Source organism: Leptidea sinapis, chromosome 42, assembly GCF_905404315.1.
Source record: "Leptidea sinapis chromosome 42, ilLepSina1.1, whole genome shotgun sequence".
Taxonomy (NCBI): Eukaryota; Metazoa; Arthropoda; class Insecta; order Lepidoptera; family Pieridae; genus Leptidea; species Leptidea sinapis.
Window position 1 is genome coordinate 886974 of NC_066306.1, and position 20192 is coordinate 907165.

At 41.7% G+C, this 20192-nt stretch overlaps 1 protein-coding gene across 1 annotated transcript in view; it reads right to left on the reverse strand.

Moving 5' to 3' along the window:
• LOC126976680 (neurexin-4) overlaps positions 1-20192 on the reverse strand; it is a 53806-nt gene that overhangs the window by 14125 nt on the left and 19489 nt on the right. The window contains exons 11-18 of the mRNA XM_050825156.1: positions 19269-19375; positions 18553-18678; positions 13109-13309; positions 10180-10359; positions 9035-9172; positions 7904-8040; positions 6136-6287; positions 1766-1962 (exon numbers count right to left, since the gene is read on the reverse strand). Of these exons, the coding sequence (XP_050681113.1) occupies positions 1766-1962; positions 6136-6287; positions 7904-8040; positions 9035-9172; positions 10180-10359; positions 13109-13309; positions 18553-18678; positions 19269-19375 (1238 nt within the window). The remainder of the gene's footprint in view (positions 1-1765; positions 1963-6135; positions 6288-7903; positions 8041-9034; positions 9173-10179; positions 10360-13108; positions 13310-18552; positions 18679-19268; positions 19376-20192) is intronic.

Genomic DNA, 20192 nt, shown 5'->3' on the forward strand with positions numbered 1-20192 from the left:
CGCAGTATCCTCGACATTGCTTGCGTTATTTGGAACCCTCAGTACGAGGTTCATATCGCTCGTATTGAAGGTATACAAAATATGCGTGCGCTCGCAGGTCGACGGGTCGTCCGTTGAGCAGCAGCGCGCGCACGCAGCCCACGAAGCCGTCCTTGCGGTCGAGCGTGGCGCCCAGAGCCAGCGCCGTGGTGAGTGAGAGCGCGCGGGCCGGCTCGCTCTCACTATTACACAACAGTTGTATTACCTCTGCGGGCGTGCGCTCGCAGGTCGACGGGTCGTCCGTTGAGCAGCAGCGCGCGCACGCAGCCCACGAAGCCGTCCTTGCGGTCGAGCGTGGCGCCCAGAGCCAGCGCCGTGGTGAGTGAGAGCGCGCGGGCCGGCTCGCTCTCACTATTACACAACAGTTGTATTACCTCTGCGGGCGTGCGCTCGCAGGTCGACGGGTCGTCCGTTGAGCAGCAGCGCGCGCACGCAGCCCACGAAGCCGTCCTTGCGGTCGAGCGTGGCGCCCAGAGCCAGCGCCGTGGTGAGTGAGAGCGCGCGGGCCGGCTCGCTCTCACTATTACACAACAGTTGTATTACCTCTGCGGGCGTGCGCTCGCAGGTCGACGGGTCGTCCGTTGAGCAGCAGCGCGCGCACGCAGCCCACGAAGCCGTCCTTGCGGTCGAGCGTGGCGCCCAGAGCCAGCGCCGTGGTGAGTGAGAGCGCGCGGGCCGGCTCGCTCTCACTATTACACAACAGTTGTATTACCTCTGCGGGCGTGCGCTCGCAGGTCGACGGGTCGTCCGTTGAGCAGCAGCGCGCGCACGCAGCCCACGAAGCCGTCCTTGCGGTCGAGCGTGGCGCCCAGAGCCAGCGCCGTGGTGAGTGAGAGCGCGCGGGCCGGCTCGCTCTCACTATTACACAACAGTTGTATTACCTCTGCGGGCGTGCGCTCGCAGGTCGACGGGTCGTCCGTTGAGCAGCAGCGCGCGCACGCAGCCCACGAAGCCGTCCTTGCGGTCGAGCGTGGCGCCCAGAGCCAGCGCCGTGGTGAGTGAGAGCGCGCGGGCCGGCTCGCTCTCACTATTACACAACAGTTGTATTACCTCTGCGGGCGTGCGCTCGCAGGTCGACGGGTCGTCCGTTGAGCAGCAGCGCGCGCACGCAGCCCACGAAGCCGTCCTTGCGGTCGAGCGTGGCGCCCAGAGCCAGCGCCGTGGTGAGTGAGAGCGCGCGGGCCGGCTCGCTCTCACTATTACACAACAGTTGTATTACCTCTGCGGGCGTGCGCTCGCAGGTCGACGGGTCGTCCGTTGAGCAGCAGCGCGCGCACGCAGCCCACGAAGCCGTCCTTGCGGTCGAGCGTGGCGCCCAGAGCCAGCGCCGTGGTGAGTGAGAGCGCGCGGGCCGGCTCGCTCTCACTACTACACAACAGTTGTATTACCTCTGCGGGCGTGCGCTCGCAGGTCGACGGGTCGTCCGTTGAGCAGCAGCGCGCGCACGCAGCCCACGAAGCCGTCCTTGCGGTCGAGCGTGGCGCCCAGAGCCAGCGCCGTGGTGAGTGAGAGCGCGCGGGCCGGCTCGCTCTCACTATTACACAACAGTTGTATTACCTCTGCGGGCGTGCGCTCGCAGGTCGACGGGTCGTCCGTTGAGCAGCAGCGCGCGCACGCAGCCCACGAAGCCGTCCTTGCGGTCGAGCGTGGCGCCCAGAGCCAGCGCCGTGGTGAGTGAGAGCGCGCGGGCCGGCTCGCTCTCACTATTACACAACAGTTGTATTACCTCTGCGGGCGTGCGCTCGCAGGTCGACGGGTCGTCCGTTGAGCAGCAGCGCGCGCACGCAGCCCACGAAGCCGTCCTTGCGGTCGAGCGTGGCGCCCAGAGCCAGCGCCGTGGTGAGTGAGAGCGCGCGGGCCGGCTCGCGAGCCGTTCGGATCTCGTTCTTGAGCGCGCCGTCCACCACCACGCGGGCCTCCTTCCTGCTCACACATCATTCGTTCAAAGTCACATTCAAATATTTTTATTCAAAATAGGATGTGACATCACTTATTGAAAGTCAAAAACTACCACCCATTCCAAAGAGAATGCCTCAGACCTGAGAAGAATGGGCGCAACAAACTCAGCGGGCTGTTTTTCATCAAAAATCGCTCGATTCCCAATCTGTGGAATCATTAGGAAAGTCATTTATGTTATAGTAACCTTTACCATACAAACGTCTTTAAACAATTCTATTGTGTATCGTAATACTTTTGTTTTGAACATTTTCTGGGATCTTGTTGTAAAAGCATATACATCGCCCCATTACTAACTCGACTTAGCCAAGTAGTAGGCATAACAAGTTTATGTTTATTCCTTGTGTAAACATTATGATTGTCACAGGTAAAATAGGCGCTATTGAATAGTCACTATAAATTTTTCACTCCGTAATTACTAAATCTACCATTAGTACGGAAAAAGTAGAGCTCGTGAGAAGAACATAAAAGTAACTCAAAGGCCACTCTTTTCAATCAAATAGAGTATTTTACAATCGCTGTTATCTACATAACAAATTAGTTTGTTAGATGCTGCATCCAATATATAAAATACTTTGTTAAGTTACCTTAAAATCTAACCTAACCTAACCTTTTTTTAAACCCCCAAGGGCTGTCACCCCACCGGGGTTTTCGGTGGGGTAGTGTGTCGGTCGATTCGGTCGGTCAACCGACTAAAACCACACGGTGTACCATACTGCGCCTCGGTAGGAGGAGTCCGGGAACGACGGTATTAACACATCCGGCACTCCTTCTGGCGCGTATATATGAATCGTGTTTAAATCATATATATCGGCGCAAATACTACAACGGACCTCTCTGGGACGTCGTAACGCTGCCCGTTGAATAAACGAAAGTAATAAAATACTTACTCGTGTAGTTTTCTTTGGAAGAACCAATGAGTGATCTTCAGCAAGATAGCAATTGTGATGTCAACAGTAATGACGTCACACCTTTTAAAAACAATACAGAGGTTCTTTCCTCGTCATCAGAAGTGGGATACGACCTGATCAACTGCGACCAACCAACATCCAGCAGAAGGGACCGTTGGTAGATAACAATACGCCATTGGAAGCAGGGTCACAAGGATTGCAAGCATACCCATATTATGGAAATCAGATGGAAGGGGTAACAAGTCATTGTATGTATATATTAACGATCTACCGTTTGTGGTAGATGATAGCCATGAGATTGTATTGTTTGCTGATGATACTTCACTTATTTTTAAAGTGAAGCGACGTGCGGATATTGATGACGAGGTAAACAATGGACTCTCAAAGATAGTGCGTTGGTTTGAGACAAAAAATCTGCACTTAAACAGTAAAACAACAAAGTGTTTACGGTTCATTACACCAAACACAGCGGAGGTACAAACCAACGTACTTATAAATGACCAGAGATTGGAACTTGTGGACACTACTGTCTTCTTGGGTATCACGTTAGATAAAAAGCTTCAGTGGGGTCCACATATTGCCCATCTAGCAGATAGACTCAGCTCTGCGGCATATGCAGTTAGAAAGATTAGAGAGTACACGAATGTTGCGACCGCTAGATTAGTATACTTCAGTTATTTTCACAGCATCATGACGTACGGTATATTACTATGGGGTCATGCTGCTGACATTGACATAGTGTTTGCTCTGCAAAAGAGAGCTGTTCGTGCTATATATCAGCTTGGTTATAGACAGTCTCTCAAAGAAAAATTTAAAGAAATAAATATTGAGACTGTTCATTGTCAGTACATTTATGAAAATTTAATATATGTTCACAAAAATCGTCACCTTTTTGCTCGTAATAGTGATTATCATTAATATAACACTAGAAATAAAGGATTTCTTGTAACTAGGTCTAGTAGGCTTCATAAGATACATAATAGCTTTAAGGGTAAATGTATACACTTCTATAATAAAGTCCCAGCCACTGTTCAGGCATTATCTATAAATAAATTTAAATGTTTTATAAAAAAATGGCTCTGTCGTAAATCCTATTACTCCACTGCTGAATATCTAAATGATCGGACAGCCTGGGATGAAAAGAGCGCAAAAAAAGAATGCTGGGAGAGTTTCTTGCGCTGCTTCTTCTCTCTCAGAGCGCCATTTGTTTCCGAAGCGGTAGTAGTATCTAGTAGTATAAGAAATGACATCAAAAAGAATTCTAAAGGAATCAATTTTGAGAAAATAAATGCCTTTTTATTGCAAATGATGGAGACGATGCAGAAAATGTCGGTGCACTTATGTGCTTTATCTACCAAAGCGAAGATAAAGGATTCAAGTACTTAATTAGACTGGAACGAGTGCTCTGAAATGCGTAGTGTAGAACGACGTGTGATGTTACATAATACCTTGCGCAGTATTCACATGATACAGCGACGCTTAAGGGCTGGAAGTACCTCTATTCAATAATTTAAAACAACCAGACGAATATCTTTTATAAATCCACGAGGAAGTCCTACGAGAAAAGTGCCTGAAACGTGGTACCTCTGGCGGTGGTAACTCAGGCTAACAACGTCATAAATTTGTGATAACCACGTTTGCTTGATGTATCCATCAGAGATACCGTTGGAACGCCTTGTGGAATCGTGAGTAGACACGTAGACGCCACAGATCCATGCGAGTGTCTGGAGAGTGGTACCTCTGAGCTAATCATGTCATAAACTTGGATAACCACGGACCCATGATGTATCCATAAGAGAACCATGGAGATACCGTTGGGAAGCCTTGTGGAATTGTGATTAGACACGTACACACCACAGATCCGTATGAATATCTGGAGAGTGATACCTTTGAGCTAATCATGTCATAAACTTGGATAACCACGGACCCATGACGTATCCATAAGAGAACCATGGAGATACCGTTGGGAAGAATTGTGGAATTGTGATTAGACACGTACACACCACAGATCCATACGAGTGTCTGGAGCGTGTTACCTCTGACCTACTCACGTTTCACACTTGTGCTAACCACAGACTCTTGATGGATACACAATGTGAACAGTTTTATTCTATTATTCTATAATTCAAAACATCCTGATGAAAACCTTTTATTAATCTACGAGAACTCTACGAGACCCTCCGAGAACTCTACGAGACCCTCCGAGAACTCTTCGAGAACCTCCGAAAAGCCTCTTAAAAATTTTATATTTTTGCAGTTCAACGAGAACTCTACGAGACCCTCCGAGAACTCTACGAGACCCTCCGAGAACTCTACGAGACCCTCCGAGAACTCTTCGAGAACCTCCGAACAGCCTCTTAAAACTTTATATCAACGAAAACTCTACGAGATCCTATGAGAATCTCCAAGAACTCTACGAGAACCACTGAGAACCCTCAGTTATAATTATAGCATTTGTGTTTATGTAACTACAACAAAGCAACTCAAGTTGATAACAGATGCAGTACTCAGAAAAACTTTCTACACTTGCAGGTCAACAAGAACCTACGAGAATCTGCGAGGACTCTGCGAGAACCTCCGAAACCTCTACGAGAACCTCCGAATCCTCTACGGGGATCTCCGAGAACTCTGCGAAAAACTACCAATCCTCTACGAGAATATCCGAGAACCTCCCAATTCTCTAAGAACATCGTTGAGAAATCTACGAGAACACTCAATCCTCTACGAGAATCTTCGAGAACTTTACGAGAACCTTCGACAAGCGACAGCTACGCTTAAGGGCTGGAAGTACCTATATTCAATAATTTAAAACAACCAGACGAATATCTTTTATAAATCCACGAGGGAGTCCTACGAGAAAAGTGCATGAAACGTGGTACCTCTGGCGGTGGTAGCTCAGGCTAACAACGTCATACATTTGTGATAACCACGTTTGCTTGATGTATCCATCATAGATACCGTTGGGACGCCTTGTGGAAGTTTAGTTTTCTTTGGAAAAAGCAATGAGTGATTTTCGGCAAGATAGCAATTGTGATGTCAAGAGTAATGACGTCACACCTTTTAAAAACAATACAGAGGTTCGTTCCTCGTCATATATAATATTTCATAAAAAAGCAATAAAGAATAAACTGTATAAATATTAGTTATATTATAAGCGGTCCGTTGCATGTGTGAAAGTTCTCAGCGCTATGTCAGGGTGTATTGTGTAAGTGTGGTGCGTTATAATAACCTGTTCCTCTCGATGGAGACAGAGTGCCACTTGTTGTCGGCGAGCCGCGAGCTGGTCTCAACGGAAACTCCGTACGGCGTGTCCCCCACTTGGAACTGGAATTGCAGCTGATCTCCACCAATTATCGATAGCTTTATGTAATCTTGAGGGCCCTGTACATTAAAATGAGATCTTCAGATCCTCAAATTGGTACCAAATTCTCAGGTAACGATTTATTTGGGCATAAATATCATGGGGAATATGAACTGACAACTGAACTGATGAATATGAAAAACGAGACTCGCGGGTTCGAATGCCGCATCATCCATAAATTCTGGTAGAAGTTAAAGTTATGTACTAAATCCAAAAATTTAAAGATGTCATCAAAAATAAATATATTGTTTAAGTATATATTTACAAAAAATTCATAGTTTACATTGCTAGTTATATAAAATATTAAACATCTAAAAATAAAATAAAAGTATTCATAAAAAAATTTAAAACACACACAAGTGAAATAGAAATATATTTTGTGTGGGAGTGACAATAACATAACATATTGAAACAACACTTGATAAATGTCTACATCAGTTAGTAATTGCGTAGTTCAATGTATAAAATATGTAATAATTGGAGAGTATAACTATAAGTGTTGTTTTTCAAATATTTGAATAAAAAAAGCAGTAGTAAAGCAAAGTAATTGCACTTTTTACAATACTTATTTCTTGGTCAAAATAGGCGAGGTTAATAATATTAATAAACACTTATTGTAGATAATTAACATAATATATGCGTTCTCTAAACACTAACCCCCTTATTCATAATAGTCTGCTAACTTAAAGCATTGCTAATTCTCACTCTGTCTTCTTCTATTGACCTAAGTCAGAATGAGAAAAAACACTCCTAAGCGGCTGATTAAAGTTAGCGGACCATTGTGAATAATGGGTTATGGCGTTGCTTGAAGATTACCCCTATTACTCATAACTGCTCATATCTAAATACAATTTCTCGGTCGCTTGATTCTACAGACAAATTATTGCACAAAAGACTAAGCTGCAAAAATAGTTTTTACTAAACATACTGAAATATAGTATATCATGATACAAGCTAGCTAAGTCCCTTACTATACACGAGGCTGTGGGTTGCAGTAAAATCAGCCGAGTGTCTAGTTAGAAAGTTTCTCACGAGTTTCACACGTACTTCTTCAACACACTTGCGAGGAAACAACATGTATGATGAGTGTATGTAACACTGCAGTTATGTCAAAGATACGGCCCGTGGGCCGCATCAATAAGGCCCGCGATCGCAATGTATGGATATCGCAGGACTTACGAATGAACATCTCCAATCAATTCTAAAAATAACTACTACAAATATGATACCTGCCATCAATGAGCTTGTGAAAACCAAGAGAAGTCAGGTATCTGGATCCTCTTTTATAACTTCGATATGATTTTTAGCAACCGTATATTATTACTATATAATTTAATGAATAAAATGGTATAATAATTCAGTTCATTTTTTTATTTTCAATCTGACCCGCCTACGAATTATAAATTTATTTTGTGGCCCTCTCCAATATATATATATTGATATTTTACAACAAATTATTGTGGATTATAAATAATTTTATAATAATAAATGTTTTTGCGTTTATTATGCACTAGTGTGTTACTATGCACGCTGTGTTATAGTTCGGTTAATGGTCTTAAGAACGATGTAATTAGGGTCACTTTACGAGCAAGTGTGTTGAAAAATATATTTCGGACCGGCTGATAGCACAACTCACCTTAGCATGCAACAGAACGGCATTGTCCTTTGTGGTCCGGAACTCGAAGTATATATCACCGCTGTGCCCGAGGTCGAAATTGGGCAAAGCAATCACCGCATCAGCTATTCTGAACGTGACCGCGTTGCTAAACAGATCTGTGAAAAGTTTCAACATTAATAACTTGCAGAACTAATAATATAATAATTGTAATATATATAGAGAAAATAATTATCAATGATAGTAATTGTTACAGCATTGATGTTTAAAATGTTATAAAATATGATGAGATTTTGTGTTAATTGAAGTGAAAACTACTGTAGCGGCGTTGAGCACTTTTTTTGGAATGGGTATAAAATCTCAACACTTTGTCATTCTTTTAAAGTGATAACCCTCACTATTGGGATTAATTACACAAATAAAATTAGAAAACAAAATTTATGAATTGCCATAGAGTAATCACTTAACAGGAGACCCGCATATGCTTATAGATCTTTACATTCCATAAAAATATGATAGTGACTAGACATAATGTTTGTTTAGATCAAGTCAAGGGCGGCACCATTATACATGTTAATATAATACAACACTGTCTAATTATTACATTCGTATGTAGAATTGTTATTGGGACCGAACCTGCATGGCGACCATTGGGAACTCGCAATCTGTTTTTATTTGTTATGTTATATTATATAAAAGCACCAATACACAATACACAGACCATTGAAATACAGATGGACGAACAATGGAGCTTAATGCATTCACGGGCGGTTGTCTCACCACTTCCCATTACATCTCTTGCCCGTTTCCTCCCGCTTATATAAAAAAAACATTAGGCAGGGGCGTGCATTTTCTAGCAAGGTAGCCACTGTGGATCTAACTAACTAGTCGTAGTTGAGCTTTGGAATAAGCAAAGATTGCTTACTGTATGTATATAGTATCCAGTGTAAGGATAAATTTTACTAGTTCAATAGTTTGGTAATAAAATATTGGAACCAAATTAACCTAAATTAACTTTAACACTAGTGCTATATTTATTTAGGTTCATAACGAGGTAGGCACTGCCTAAATGCCTATATAATATGTACGCCCCTGACATTGAGTATGGATCTAAAAATATCTGTTAAAATAATTAACACTATTGAAACATACCGTCTCCCTCGCACAGCAGAGGCCCGAGCGTATAGCGTCCCTCTTTCTCGTCAAGATGGCTGCCGGTGTCCCCGAACCGTACCTGCTTCACGGGTAGGAACTCTTTCTCAACAATGTCGCCACCGTCAACTTGGAACTCTACACAATAAAAAAAAATTACTTACAAATAATATATATTCAACTCAAGTTATTTGTTTTGTGTCACATGGTAACGTGTAACGTTTTTTCGAATTCATAATATGTAGGTTTAAGGTCGGACCCCATTTGAGCGGCGCGTCGTTTCACGTCGCTAGACGGTATTTATCGCATAACAACTGCGTTAAGCGTCATTCCAAGATGAGCGATATCTACGAGGATTTGGTAATTATTTTTTGATTGTGTACAGAAGCAGAACAAATTGTGGAAGAGAAATAAAAATAAGAAGAAATTGATTGTTGACATACCAAGAAGGCCAATATCACTATTTGTTTCCTCGCCTTCTTAATGACACTGCACGATTTCACAGTTACATCAGAATTTCGATTAACAATTAATAGTATGCATACTGAAGCGACGCCCCGGCTGTGTCGCACTCAGCGTCGTTACACTGCGCATTGTGGTGTTATGCGTCAAAATATTCTCTCGGAGGTAACACCGCTCTAGTGCGTCATGCACTATACAAAATGATATTTTGACGCCTTATTTGAGCCTCGCGGTAAATCCTATTGGCCTTTATTTGACGCTCTTACACACCCCTGCGTAAAATTTCAATAGAAATTCATCCCAGAGCGTTTTTAAGTAAAATAGGCGAAAGTAGATGTCGAGTTGCGGAAAATAGAACTTGAATACGTTTACCTTAACACAGTGCGCAATGTTTCGGACCACTATGCCATATGTTGCCATATACGAAATTACTGGGCAAATGAGACTAAACATCTTATGTCTCAAGGTGACGAGCGCAGTCGTAGTGCCGCTCAGAATTTTTGGGGTTTTTCAAGAATCCTCAGCGGCACTGCATTGTAATGGGCGGGGCCTATCAATTACCATCAGCTGAACGTCCTGCTGACTCGGAAAACGTTGCTTTGCCGTATAAATGAAATAAAACCCGCGTTATAAACCCGCTTATTGCATTGTCATCTGTAATGACGTCGCGGGAAGTCACTAACCGTCCGTCCTGTGCGAGGTGTACTCGGCGTCGCAGTTGCACCACTTGGCGGGGTCCACACACGAGCCCAGCACGCCGCACGCACACATGCGCGAGCCCGGCGTGGCTCCGGCCCAGTAGTCCATGCGCTGTCCCCCGCGGGAGACCCACCACGCAAACGGCTGGAAGTTGGCTTCCTCACCTGCCAACACACGAGTACTTTACAACCACCACAAACATTATCATCGACATGCAATATTTTAACATAGTATTATAAAAAATCTCAAATCTTAAAAGTCTCTAACGGCCGTTCCCAATATTCAGTCTATATCTGGTTGTAGCCTACTTAAGATAAAAAATCGTAAATATTGTTGACTTTTCTGTTCCAATAAACTTCGACGGTAACTCATCTTATCCGTACACGCTGATTGTCAATGGGAGGACGTATAGCTCACCAGAGATAGAAGTTTGTATGAAAATTGCAACAGTGAACTGGCGATAAGAAAGATTTATAGGGTATATAGGGACAGCTTCAGATTATTACCAGCTAACTACTGATAGTAGAAGGTAGTCATTTATTTTTATCCGTAGATAGTATATTGGGAACGGCCGTAAGTCATATCGATAAACTGTATTTATAATTGTCAACAAAGACAACGCTTACAACCATTTGTTCACATGTCTCCAATATTAATCCAACTTAAGTTTTATTAATATTAAATTACAGCACGTTTTGCAATGCAGGTGTCATAATTTCTTACACATTTAAATAATAGTTATTTATGCAACTGTTGTATAATAAGGGGTATTAAAACACGAATGTGGATTTATCTCACAAGGCAAAGCCGAGTGTGATAATAATATCACATGAGTGTTTTAATACCTAATTATCAACAATTGCATACAAGACTTTATCTACACCCAGAATATGAATCCTCTAAAAGATTCTGAAACAGTTAGCTTACTGCTAACATTATAACACCAGTCCTAGAAGTAACCAAATATCATTCATTACTGATTATATACAAATAAAATAAGTATTAATGACACAATTATTTATTTTAGTAGTAATTTACATTTTGTATAATGCAATAATTAAAATTCACTCGAATATTCAGAGTCAAAAATGAATCGCTCATTTTTTGTAAACAAAACAATAAAAATATCGAAGAAAAATGGCGGGGATTCGAATAACCTACTATTTTTTTACAGCGCGCGGCGTTCTGGTAGTGAGGAACGCGCGTAAACGGAAATGTTCTTTTTTTTGAAATTCATACAAATACCACGCATCGAGCAATAAGAATGTGGCTGTCTGTTGAAACTCTTAGCGCATGAAGGGATAAAAAAAAACATAGGAGTGTTGTTATGAAATTCAGTACAACATTACAACACTCGTTTGGATGATGTAATGGATATTAAAACATTGGGTGTTGTTGGCAATAAGCTAACTGTTTCAGAATCTTTAATAGAGGATTTAAAGCATGGGTGTAGATAAAACACTTTTAAAGGATTAAAATCGTGTAATTGGAACCGTTTTAACGCTACGCGTCGTACACGATCTCCTGTCTGAGGTGCAAGTTATCTGCCAATGTACTCACTGGGAGAGTTGAGCAGCCGCGAGTGGCGACACATGTACTGCAGCCGCTGCGTGCACGCGTGCGACCTGTTGATGAGCGCCTCGAGCTGCGGACGACGCGTCGTACACGATCTCCTGTCTGAGGTGCAAGTTATCTGCCAATGTACTCACTGGGAGAGTTGAGCAGCCGCGAGTGGCGACACATGTACTGCAGCCGCTGCGTGCACGCGTGCGACCTGTTGATGAGCGCCTCGAGCTGCGGACGACGCGTCGTACACGATCTCCTGTCTGAGGTGCAAGTTATCTGCCAATGTACTCACTGGGAGAGTTGAGCAGCCGCGAGTGGCGACACATGTACTGCAGCCGCTGCGTGCACGCGTGCGACCTGTTGATGAGCGCCTCGAGCTGCGCGCGCGACGCGTCGTACACGATCTCCTGTCTGAGGTGCAAGATATCTGCCAATGTACTCACTGGGAGAGTTGAGCAGCCGCGAGTGGCGACACATGTACTGCAGCCGCTGCGTGCACGCGTGCGACCTGTTGATGAGCGCCTCGAGCTGCGCGCGCGACGCGTCGTACACGATCTCCTGTCTGAGGTGCAAGATATCTGCCAATGTACTCACTGGGAGAGTTGAGCAGCCGCGAGTGGCGACACATGTACTGCAGCCGCTGCGTGCACGCGTGCGACCTGTTGATGAGCGCCTCGAGCTGCGCGCGCGACGCGTCGTACACGATCTCCTGTCTGAGGTGCAAGATATCTGCCAATGTACTCACTGGGAGAGTTGAGCAGCCGCGAGTGGCGACACATGTACTGCAGCCGCTGCGTGCACGCGTGCGACCTGTTGATGAGCGCCTCGAGCTGCGCGCGCGACGCGTCGTACACGATCTCCTGTCTGAGGTGCAAGATATCTGCCAATGTACTCACTGGGAGAGTTGAGCAGCCGCGAGTGGCGACACATGTACTGCAGCCGCTGCGTGCACGCGTGCGACCTGTTGATGAGCGCCTCGAGCTGCGCGCGCGACGCGTCGTACACGATCTCCTGTCTGAGGTGCAAGATATCTGCCAATGTACTCACTGGGAGAGTTGAGCAGCCGCGAGTGGCGACACATGTACTGCAGCCGCTGCGTGCACGCGTGCGACCTGTTGATGAGCGCCTCGAGCTGCGCGCGCGACGCGTCGTACACGATCTCCTGTCTGAGGTGCAAGATATCTGCCAATGTACTCACTGGGAGAGTTGAGCAGCCGCGAGTGGCGACACATGTACTGCAGCCGCTGCGTGCACGCGTGCGACCTGTTGATGAGCGCCTCGAGCTGCGGACGACGCGTCGTACACGATCTCCTGTCTGAGGTGCAAGTTATCTGCCAATGTACTCACTGGGAGAGTTGAGCAGCCGCGAGTGGCGACACATGTACTGCAGCCGCTGCGTGCACGCGTGCGACCTGTTGATGAGCGCCTCGAGCTGCGCGCGCGACGCGTCGTACACGATCTCCTGTCTGAAGCTGCCCGGCTCCTGGTACCCGTCCACTACGGAGCTCTCCGACGCGTGGTTCACTTCCGTCACGATGCGCCCGTCCGCTGCAATCACCATTACTCAATCAAAATATTCTTAATAATGCAGGGGTGGGCATTGGTTTTCTAGCAAGGTAGGCACTGTGGATCTAACTACTCGTAGTTGAGCTTTGGACTATACAAATATTGCTAACCGTAGGTATTTAGTATCTAGCGTAAGGAAAAATTTTTATGAGTAGGTGTTCAATAGAAGTTTGGTAATAAAAATAACGGAACTAAATTAAACTATTTATTTATTTATTTATTTAAGGAAAACCAACAGCTAATACAATTTCTGTAGAAACTTAAATAGTAACAGATAGCCAATTACAGGTTTTCACTAATAGAAGTAATATAAAATATGTACGTGAACACTATTTTTCGGCTAAAATTCATGACAATAAAGATACTTTTAAACAGATAACAAAAAACAATACTCAAATAAAAAAGTTGAGGGTTATGTACTGCTTTGCCTTGGAAATGCTTGTAGCAAATATGTCAATATCTAATAATCTACTAACATCATTCACTGTTCACGGGTATATGTGACAACTGAACATTTTGATGTATTAAGTTCTAGTTTATTAGTAAGACAATACTCCTCTAGGCGGTTGAGATCCTCCTGAAGGGCAATCATGTTGAAGATTGATGTTATTGAAGAGAATATTTTCATAACATCGGCGAAGGAAAGTAAATTGGAAGACTTAAAACAGGAATCTATATCACCTACATAGATAATGAAAAGAAGTGGACCAAGTAGTGATCCCTGGGGAACACCACTAGGAACTGGAACCCAGTTAGAAATGTAGTTATTTAGTACAACAGCTTGTGAACGATTATCTATGTATGACGAGAACTACCGTAACAAGTCACCTCGTATTCCCGACTGAGATAGCTTACATATTAATGTATTGTGGTCGATTTTATCAAACGCCTTACTATAGTCGATGTACTCTACAAGTAAAAGGTTAGAAACAGTAGATCTACCTTTCAGAAATCCATGTTGGAAGGGACTAAAGGTGTTTTTTAAGTTAGCATACAATTGCTTATATATGACCCTCTCAAAGACTAGCAATGATGCAAAGTTTTGAAATTGGTCTATAATTCGTAATTTCAGATCGAGACCCTTTCTTATGTACTGGTGTAATAAATGCCGATTTCCATAACTTAGGTACAGAGCCAGTAGAAAGTGATTTACTGAAAAGCATGGAGATAGGAAGAACAATAGTGGAAGAGCATTTTCTAAGAAAAAATGACGAAATGTTATCAAGGCCTGGGGATTTAGTTATATCTAGCCTATCAAGTAATAATTTTATTTCATGCACATTAATATCAATATTTTGAATATCAGAATTAATATTTGAATCAGAACTAAGAGTTAAGTCACCGTTATCTGAAGAATAAGAGGATATGCTTCTATTGTTATGTGTCGTGGGGTTAAGAAATGTTGTTTGAAAGTATGTTGAGAACGCATAACATATAGTTTCTCCACTTGTTAAGCTATTATTATTGATGTCATAAGCCTAGGCATACAATGAGATTGTGACCTACTTTTCACAAACCTCCAAAAATGTTTTGGATTTTTTATAATTGAATCCTCAGTTAATTTCATATACTGTTCATAGAAAATAGATTCTAATTGGTTAACTTTATTACGTAATAAATTATATGTAAAATAATCCGATTTGTTACCGTAGTTCTTAATTTTTTTTATGGTATTTACTTTTCTCATACTGGATACGAATAGTTCCGTGCACGTTTTATTGGTATATACTGATTTTAAAGGGCATATACCGTTTCATTTAAGAAGGTAACACACTCGTCAATAGGGCGAGATAAAAACTCGCCTTCCCAGTCAATACCTCTGATTCTATTGTTAATATTTTGAAAATCAACTTTATCATAAATATAGCGGAGCCGCGGCGCGTGATCTAATAACGTAACGTATGATTTTGCATTTATCAACAAAGCAGGGTGGTGAGTATCAATGTGTGTAAGAGGATCGGTGCACTCAGATACATAGATTAATTGGTTCGAAAAAACTAGATCTAATAATCTGTTCTGTTTGTTAAGTATGCCATTAAACTGATGCAGGCATAATGCGCTCATTTCGTCCGTTAGCGAATACTCATCCGAAGAACTCATGAAGTACTATAAAAACTACTGGTATCTGTAGGTTGCTAAACAATACCGCTTAAATTAAAATCACCAATAACCAAAAAAGCATCGGAAGGGTTGACTGATGACGCATTATTTAATTTTGTGAGGAATTTTGCCAATTGATTACTAAATGACAAGCCGTTATTCTGCTCGCACAAATAAATAACACAGAGATACAAATCAATCCACTTACGTGTATTTGCTTGTTTGATGCGTACACTTATCCAAAGGTCTTCTGCTGTTGAGTTAAATTGCGGCAGCAACTAACCTTGCAAATGTTTACGTGTAGCTATTAAAACACCACCGCCCTATGTTTGACCCGTCAAACTATAATCGCGGTCACGTCGCCAAACTAGGTACCGATCATCCAGGAACTCGGAGTCAGATATGCTGTCTTCTAACCACTTCTCAGTAAATATAATTACGTCATAAGAATTCATACAGACTTTACGATAAACTTCATTAGTTTTTGTTCTTAGACCACGGACGTTCTGATAATAAATACTTAAATTATAGATATTATAAGACATTATCAATACTATTACTTAAAAACATAATACGAATCATTTTAATAATAATTTTAGAGGTATGCGGTATTGTTTTAGTCATGCATTTATTAGATAAATACGTAATTTTAAGAAATTGCGGGTAGATTCTAAATACTGAGTCTAAGTAAGAACAGTGAGCAGAACATGCGATGAAGATGGCAATAATAGGCAAAACTAATAAGGGTAAGCGAGACAAACATATTGTACGTTTTAGTTATCGAAATGAACAAAGTAACAAAGTTGTAATAGTGACCGGTTATAAGCAAGTCAGGGGTGCAAAACAATTTATAACTTATCAATACTGAAATATACACAAACGATTCCAATAAATTATTAATGGTAAAGGTTACACTTAGGTAATGGGGATGTCCACATTTTAAACAATCTTGTTTAAATTATTTTCATGGTATATAACAAACACTCTCGATGTCTCATCACGGCGCACATGAATTTTACTATGTTTAACCCACACAAATTTATAATTTTTCTCATGAGCAGCGTTTTTGGCAAATGTTAGAAGCTTCTTTAGATCCATACTGAGGTGGTCATTAATATATATTTTCTTTGTTGATCCTGTGAAGCCAATATCCGTGGTCGTCACCTTTTCCGCCCTAGCCGCTGCGATGAAGTCTTCTTTTACATATCTGTTTAAAAAGCTGACGATTATCAGCTTTTCCTTTGAATTGTGCATATGAACCCTAGATATATAGTTAATTTGAGCCCTTGGCACAACATGATTGATCTTCGTGCTGACTTTGTCTAGGATTGTGAATAAATGTTCATCTTTTTTGATAGGGATACCCTTGATTTCCACATTATTAAGACGCGATCTTTGTTCCATCGCAGATAGTGCTAGCTTCGTCTTAGACAACTCACTCTGAAGGCAGATTACCGTATCCTGTAATTTTTCAAGACTACTGTCTCTGGATTCAACGCTCGTTATTCTACCACTCAGGTCGTCTACTTTTTGGCTCGTGTACACTCACGTGTAATTAAGATCGGACAGTTCCTTTTTGATGGTTCGTATATCTTCTCTCAACGCAAGCACGCTGGGCAGCTGGCGCTTCATATCACGGAGCTCCTTCATGATAGTTTCAAGAGAAGCAGGTTCGGTGGGCACCGGCGTGGTGGATGATAGTCCGCGTTGTGTGATAGTTGATCCTGTATACGCTATAGTATAATGGAAGACTATGGGATAAACAAAATTTTGACACATAATTTTTGTGTCCAATGGCTCTTATCTTGCAATCTAATTAAGGATACGACACATAAGATCTTTTGGTTTTGATACAAGCAGATAGTAAGGGACACTTTAATGGATACTTCTTTTTGCAGAAAAAAACAACCGACTTCAAAAACACTATCCCAAAACAATAGATATAATATGCACTAAAAAGTATGAGAATAATTGCGTATTTTTATACAATCTAATTAATTAATAAAATTATAGTAACGTATATTGTCATTTTTGGAATAATAAGTCATGTCATAATTACTTGATCATAACGATGTTATGGTAGGTGACCAAAATATCCGGGTAGCATAAAAAAGATTTGGCCTAGTATTGTTAATTTGCGCCTAAGAATTGAAGAGTGCCGTTACGTTGTGGATCCCAGAAACCTAACCAAACTCTCAGCAAACTGTCGTGCACATATAGCAAATTAAAGATGTATGGTTTTCTCATGATTGCCACTGTCAGATCTGGACCAAATTGTAATGGACTACACGGGAAAAACTAGCTTTCAAATAAAAAAATAATTATCAAAATGGGTTCACTCAGTCCAAAGTTTAGAGGTAACAAACATAAAAAAAAAACATACATGTTGCACATTTCCAATGCGATCTTTTTTCTGATTCATAGCGCCTCCATGTGGTTTCCGATATGTTAGCACACCCAAAGCATAGTAGGTTATGGCAAAGAGAACACTGTATCTCATCATTAAACTTTTCATTGCAAATTGCACACTCAGACATATTGCTGTAGAAAAATTTTGAACCTAAGGTTGAAAATATATGTTATTCCGCCGGTATGTTGGAAGGACGGTAACAGGGGGTATGTGTAAGCTTAGCGAGTGTTCACGCGATGCTAACTTAACTAACTTTAACTGCCTGATTGCCTGATTGCCTCTTTTATATGCACGCCCCTGGTATGTATATAGACAGGCATATAAGTGAATTTGCTACAATAACCATAATGTTAAAAAAGGACTTACTACTGAGTAAGCATTATAATTTTTTGTATGTTCTTACGAAATTCAAAAGAATAGTAATAAAAATTTTAATAAACCTTTGTGTGTTTAAGGTTACTATAACATAAATGACGTTCAATAATAAATTAATTATCATATCCTATTTTGAAAAAAAATATTTGAATTTGAATTCATATAACATGCATACTAAGACATGAATCATCTTTATATATATAATTCTTCTGTACGTGTGTTGACAGTGAACTCCTCCTAAACGACTGGACCGATTTGAATGAATTTTTTGTGTGTGTTCAAGTTCAAGTGACTTTAAGTGACTTTAAGACGTGTTTACAGGACGTGTTTGTGTACTCACAGTACGCGCTGCAGGAGACGGGGAAGGGCGACAGCGGGCCGGAGCCGTCCACGTCGATGTGCACGTCCACCGAGCGACTCAGACCCGCCGCGTTGGCGTACGCCTGGCACGACAGCGGGTGGATGGCTGCGGGGAGGAACGGGTGTGACAACTTGAATGTGTCATAAAAACTATATTCGATTTGAGATTATATAGAACTTATAATGCAATAACGTTAATCTGTACAAATTTCCCTTAGCTTCGTAAGTAAAAAGCAGTATTATAAAAAACCTAATTCACGATGTTCGCCAGAAAAAGAAAACGTGAATTTTGATTGTTTGCAAGTTAACCGGTGGGAGACTCCTTTGCACAGGAAGCCGGCTAGATTATTGGTACTGCAACGGCGCCCAATTCTGCCGTGAATCAATAATGTGAAAACATTACTATGTTTCGGTCTGAAGGGCGCCGCGGCTAGTGAAATTACTGGGCAAATGAGACTTAACATCTTATGTCTCAAGATGACGAGGGCAATTGTAGTGCCGCTCAGAATGTTTGGGTTTTTCAAGAATCCCGAGGGGCACTGCATTGTAATGGGTAGGGCGTACCAATTACCATCAGCTAAAGTCTCGTCCCTTATGCTCATAAAAAAGTGAGAATGCTGACAACTCTCGGATATCTAACTCCATTTTTATTATATTTCCATAAATCATCTCAATAGTAAACAAAAAGCCACATACATGTGTGACAGACAGCGCCCGCGTAACCAGTGCCCGTGCACGCACACGTAAACTCATCCGCAGTCTGCGTGCACAAGCCGCCATGCTCGCAGGGGTTCGGGTTACATCTGAATACACATTGTAATGATTAAATATATTTATAATTATGCGGAATAATTTTATACTGTAGACATATAATTATTCGACAATCGCCAATAAATTTCTATAGACTTTTGACACTTTTCTCTGGACTATATATACAGTCGTGGTCAACTAATTAGGGACACTCTCTTATTAAACCAAATTGTGAATTTATTTTTTTATTTTCCAACGAGTCTAAACAAGATGCCATATCCCTCACATGTAAGTATAATTAGTCATTTATGTACCCGATTGTACAAACAATAACAACTTCCTAAACATTAAACCTCTTTACATTAGCTGATAGATTATCACAATGCTATTTGTTCAAAAAATGCTGACTGGTCATTTAATTAGGGACACTGAGATATTACGTTCTATTTCAAAATCTTAATCTCAATATTTTTTTATTTCTTCTCCTATTGTTTCGTGATAGTTTTGGCAATCAAGATTATTAATTTTAAGTTGTGAGAACTATTTTGAAGAAAAATGGGCAAAAATAAAAGTTGCGATGCCACACTACGAAAAATTATCATGAAACTGCATGTCGAGCGTGGTTGGTCATACCGAAGGATAGCACAATATTTAAATTGTTCAAAAACTATGGTATGCAATGCAGTGCATCATTTCAGGCGCAACAACACAGCTTTAAATGTGCCCATTTATTATACTAACTGATACTTGAAACTGATCAGCCCCTTCAATTGAAACATTGAATCTTAATTTACATTGTTTTTATTGCCCTTCGTAAAAATTAATATAATCACATGATTTTAAATACGAAGTTGGAATCAGTGAAAATAA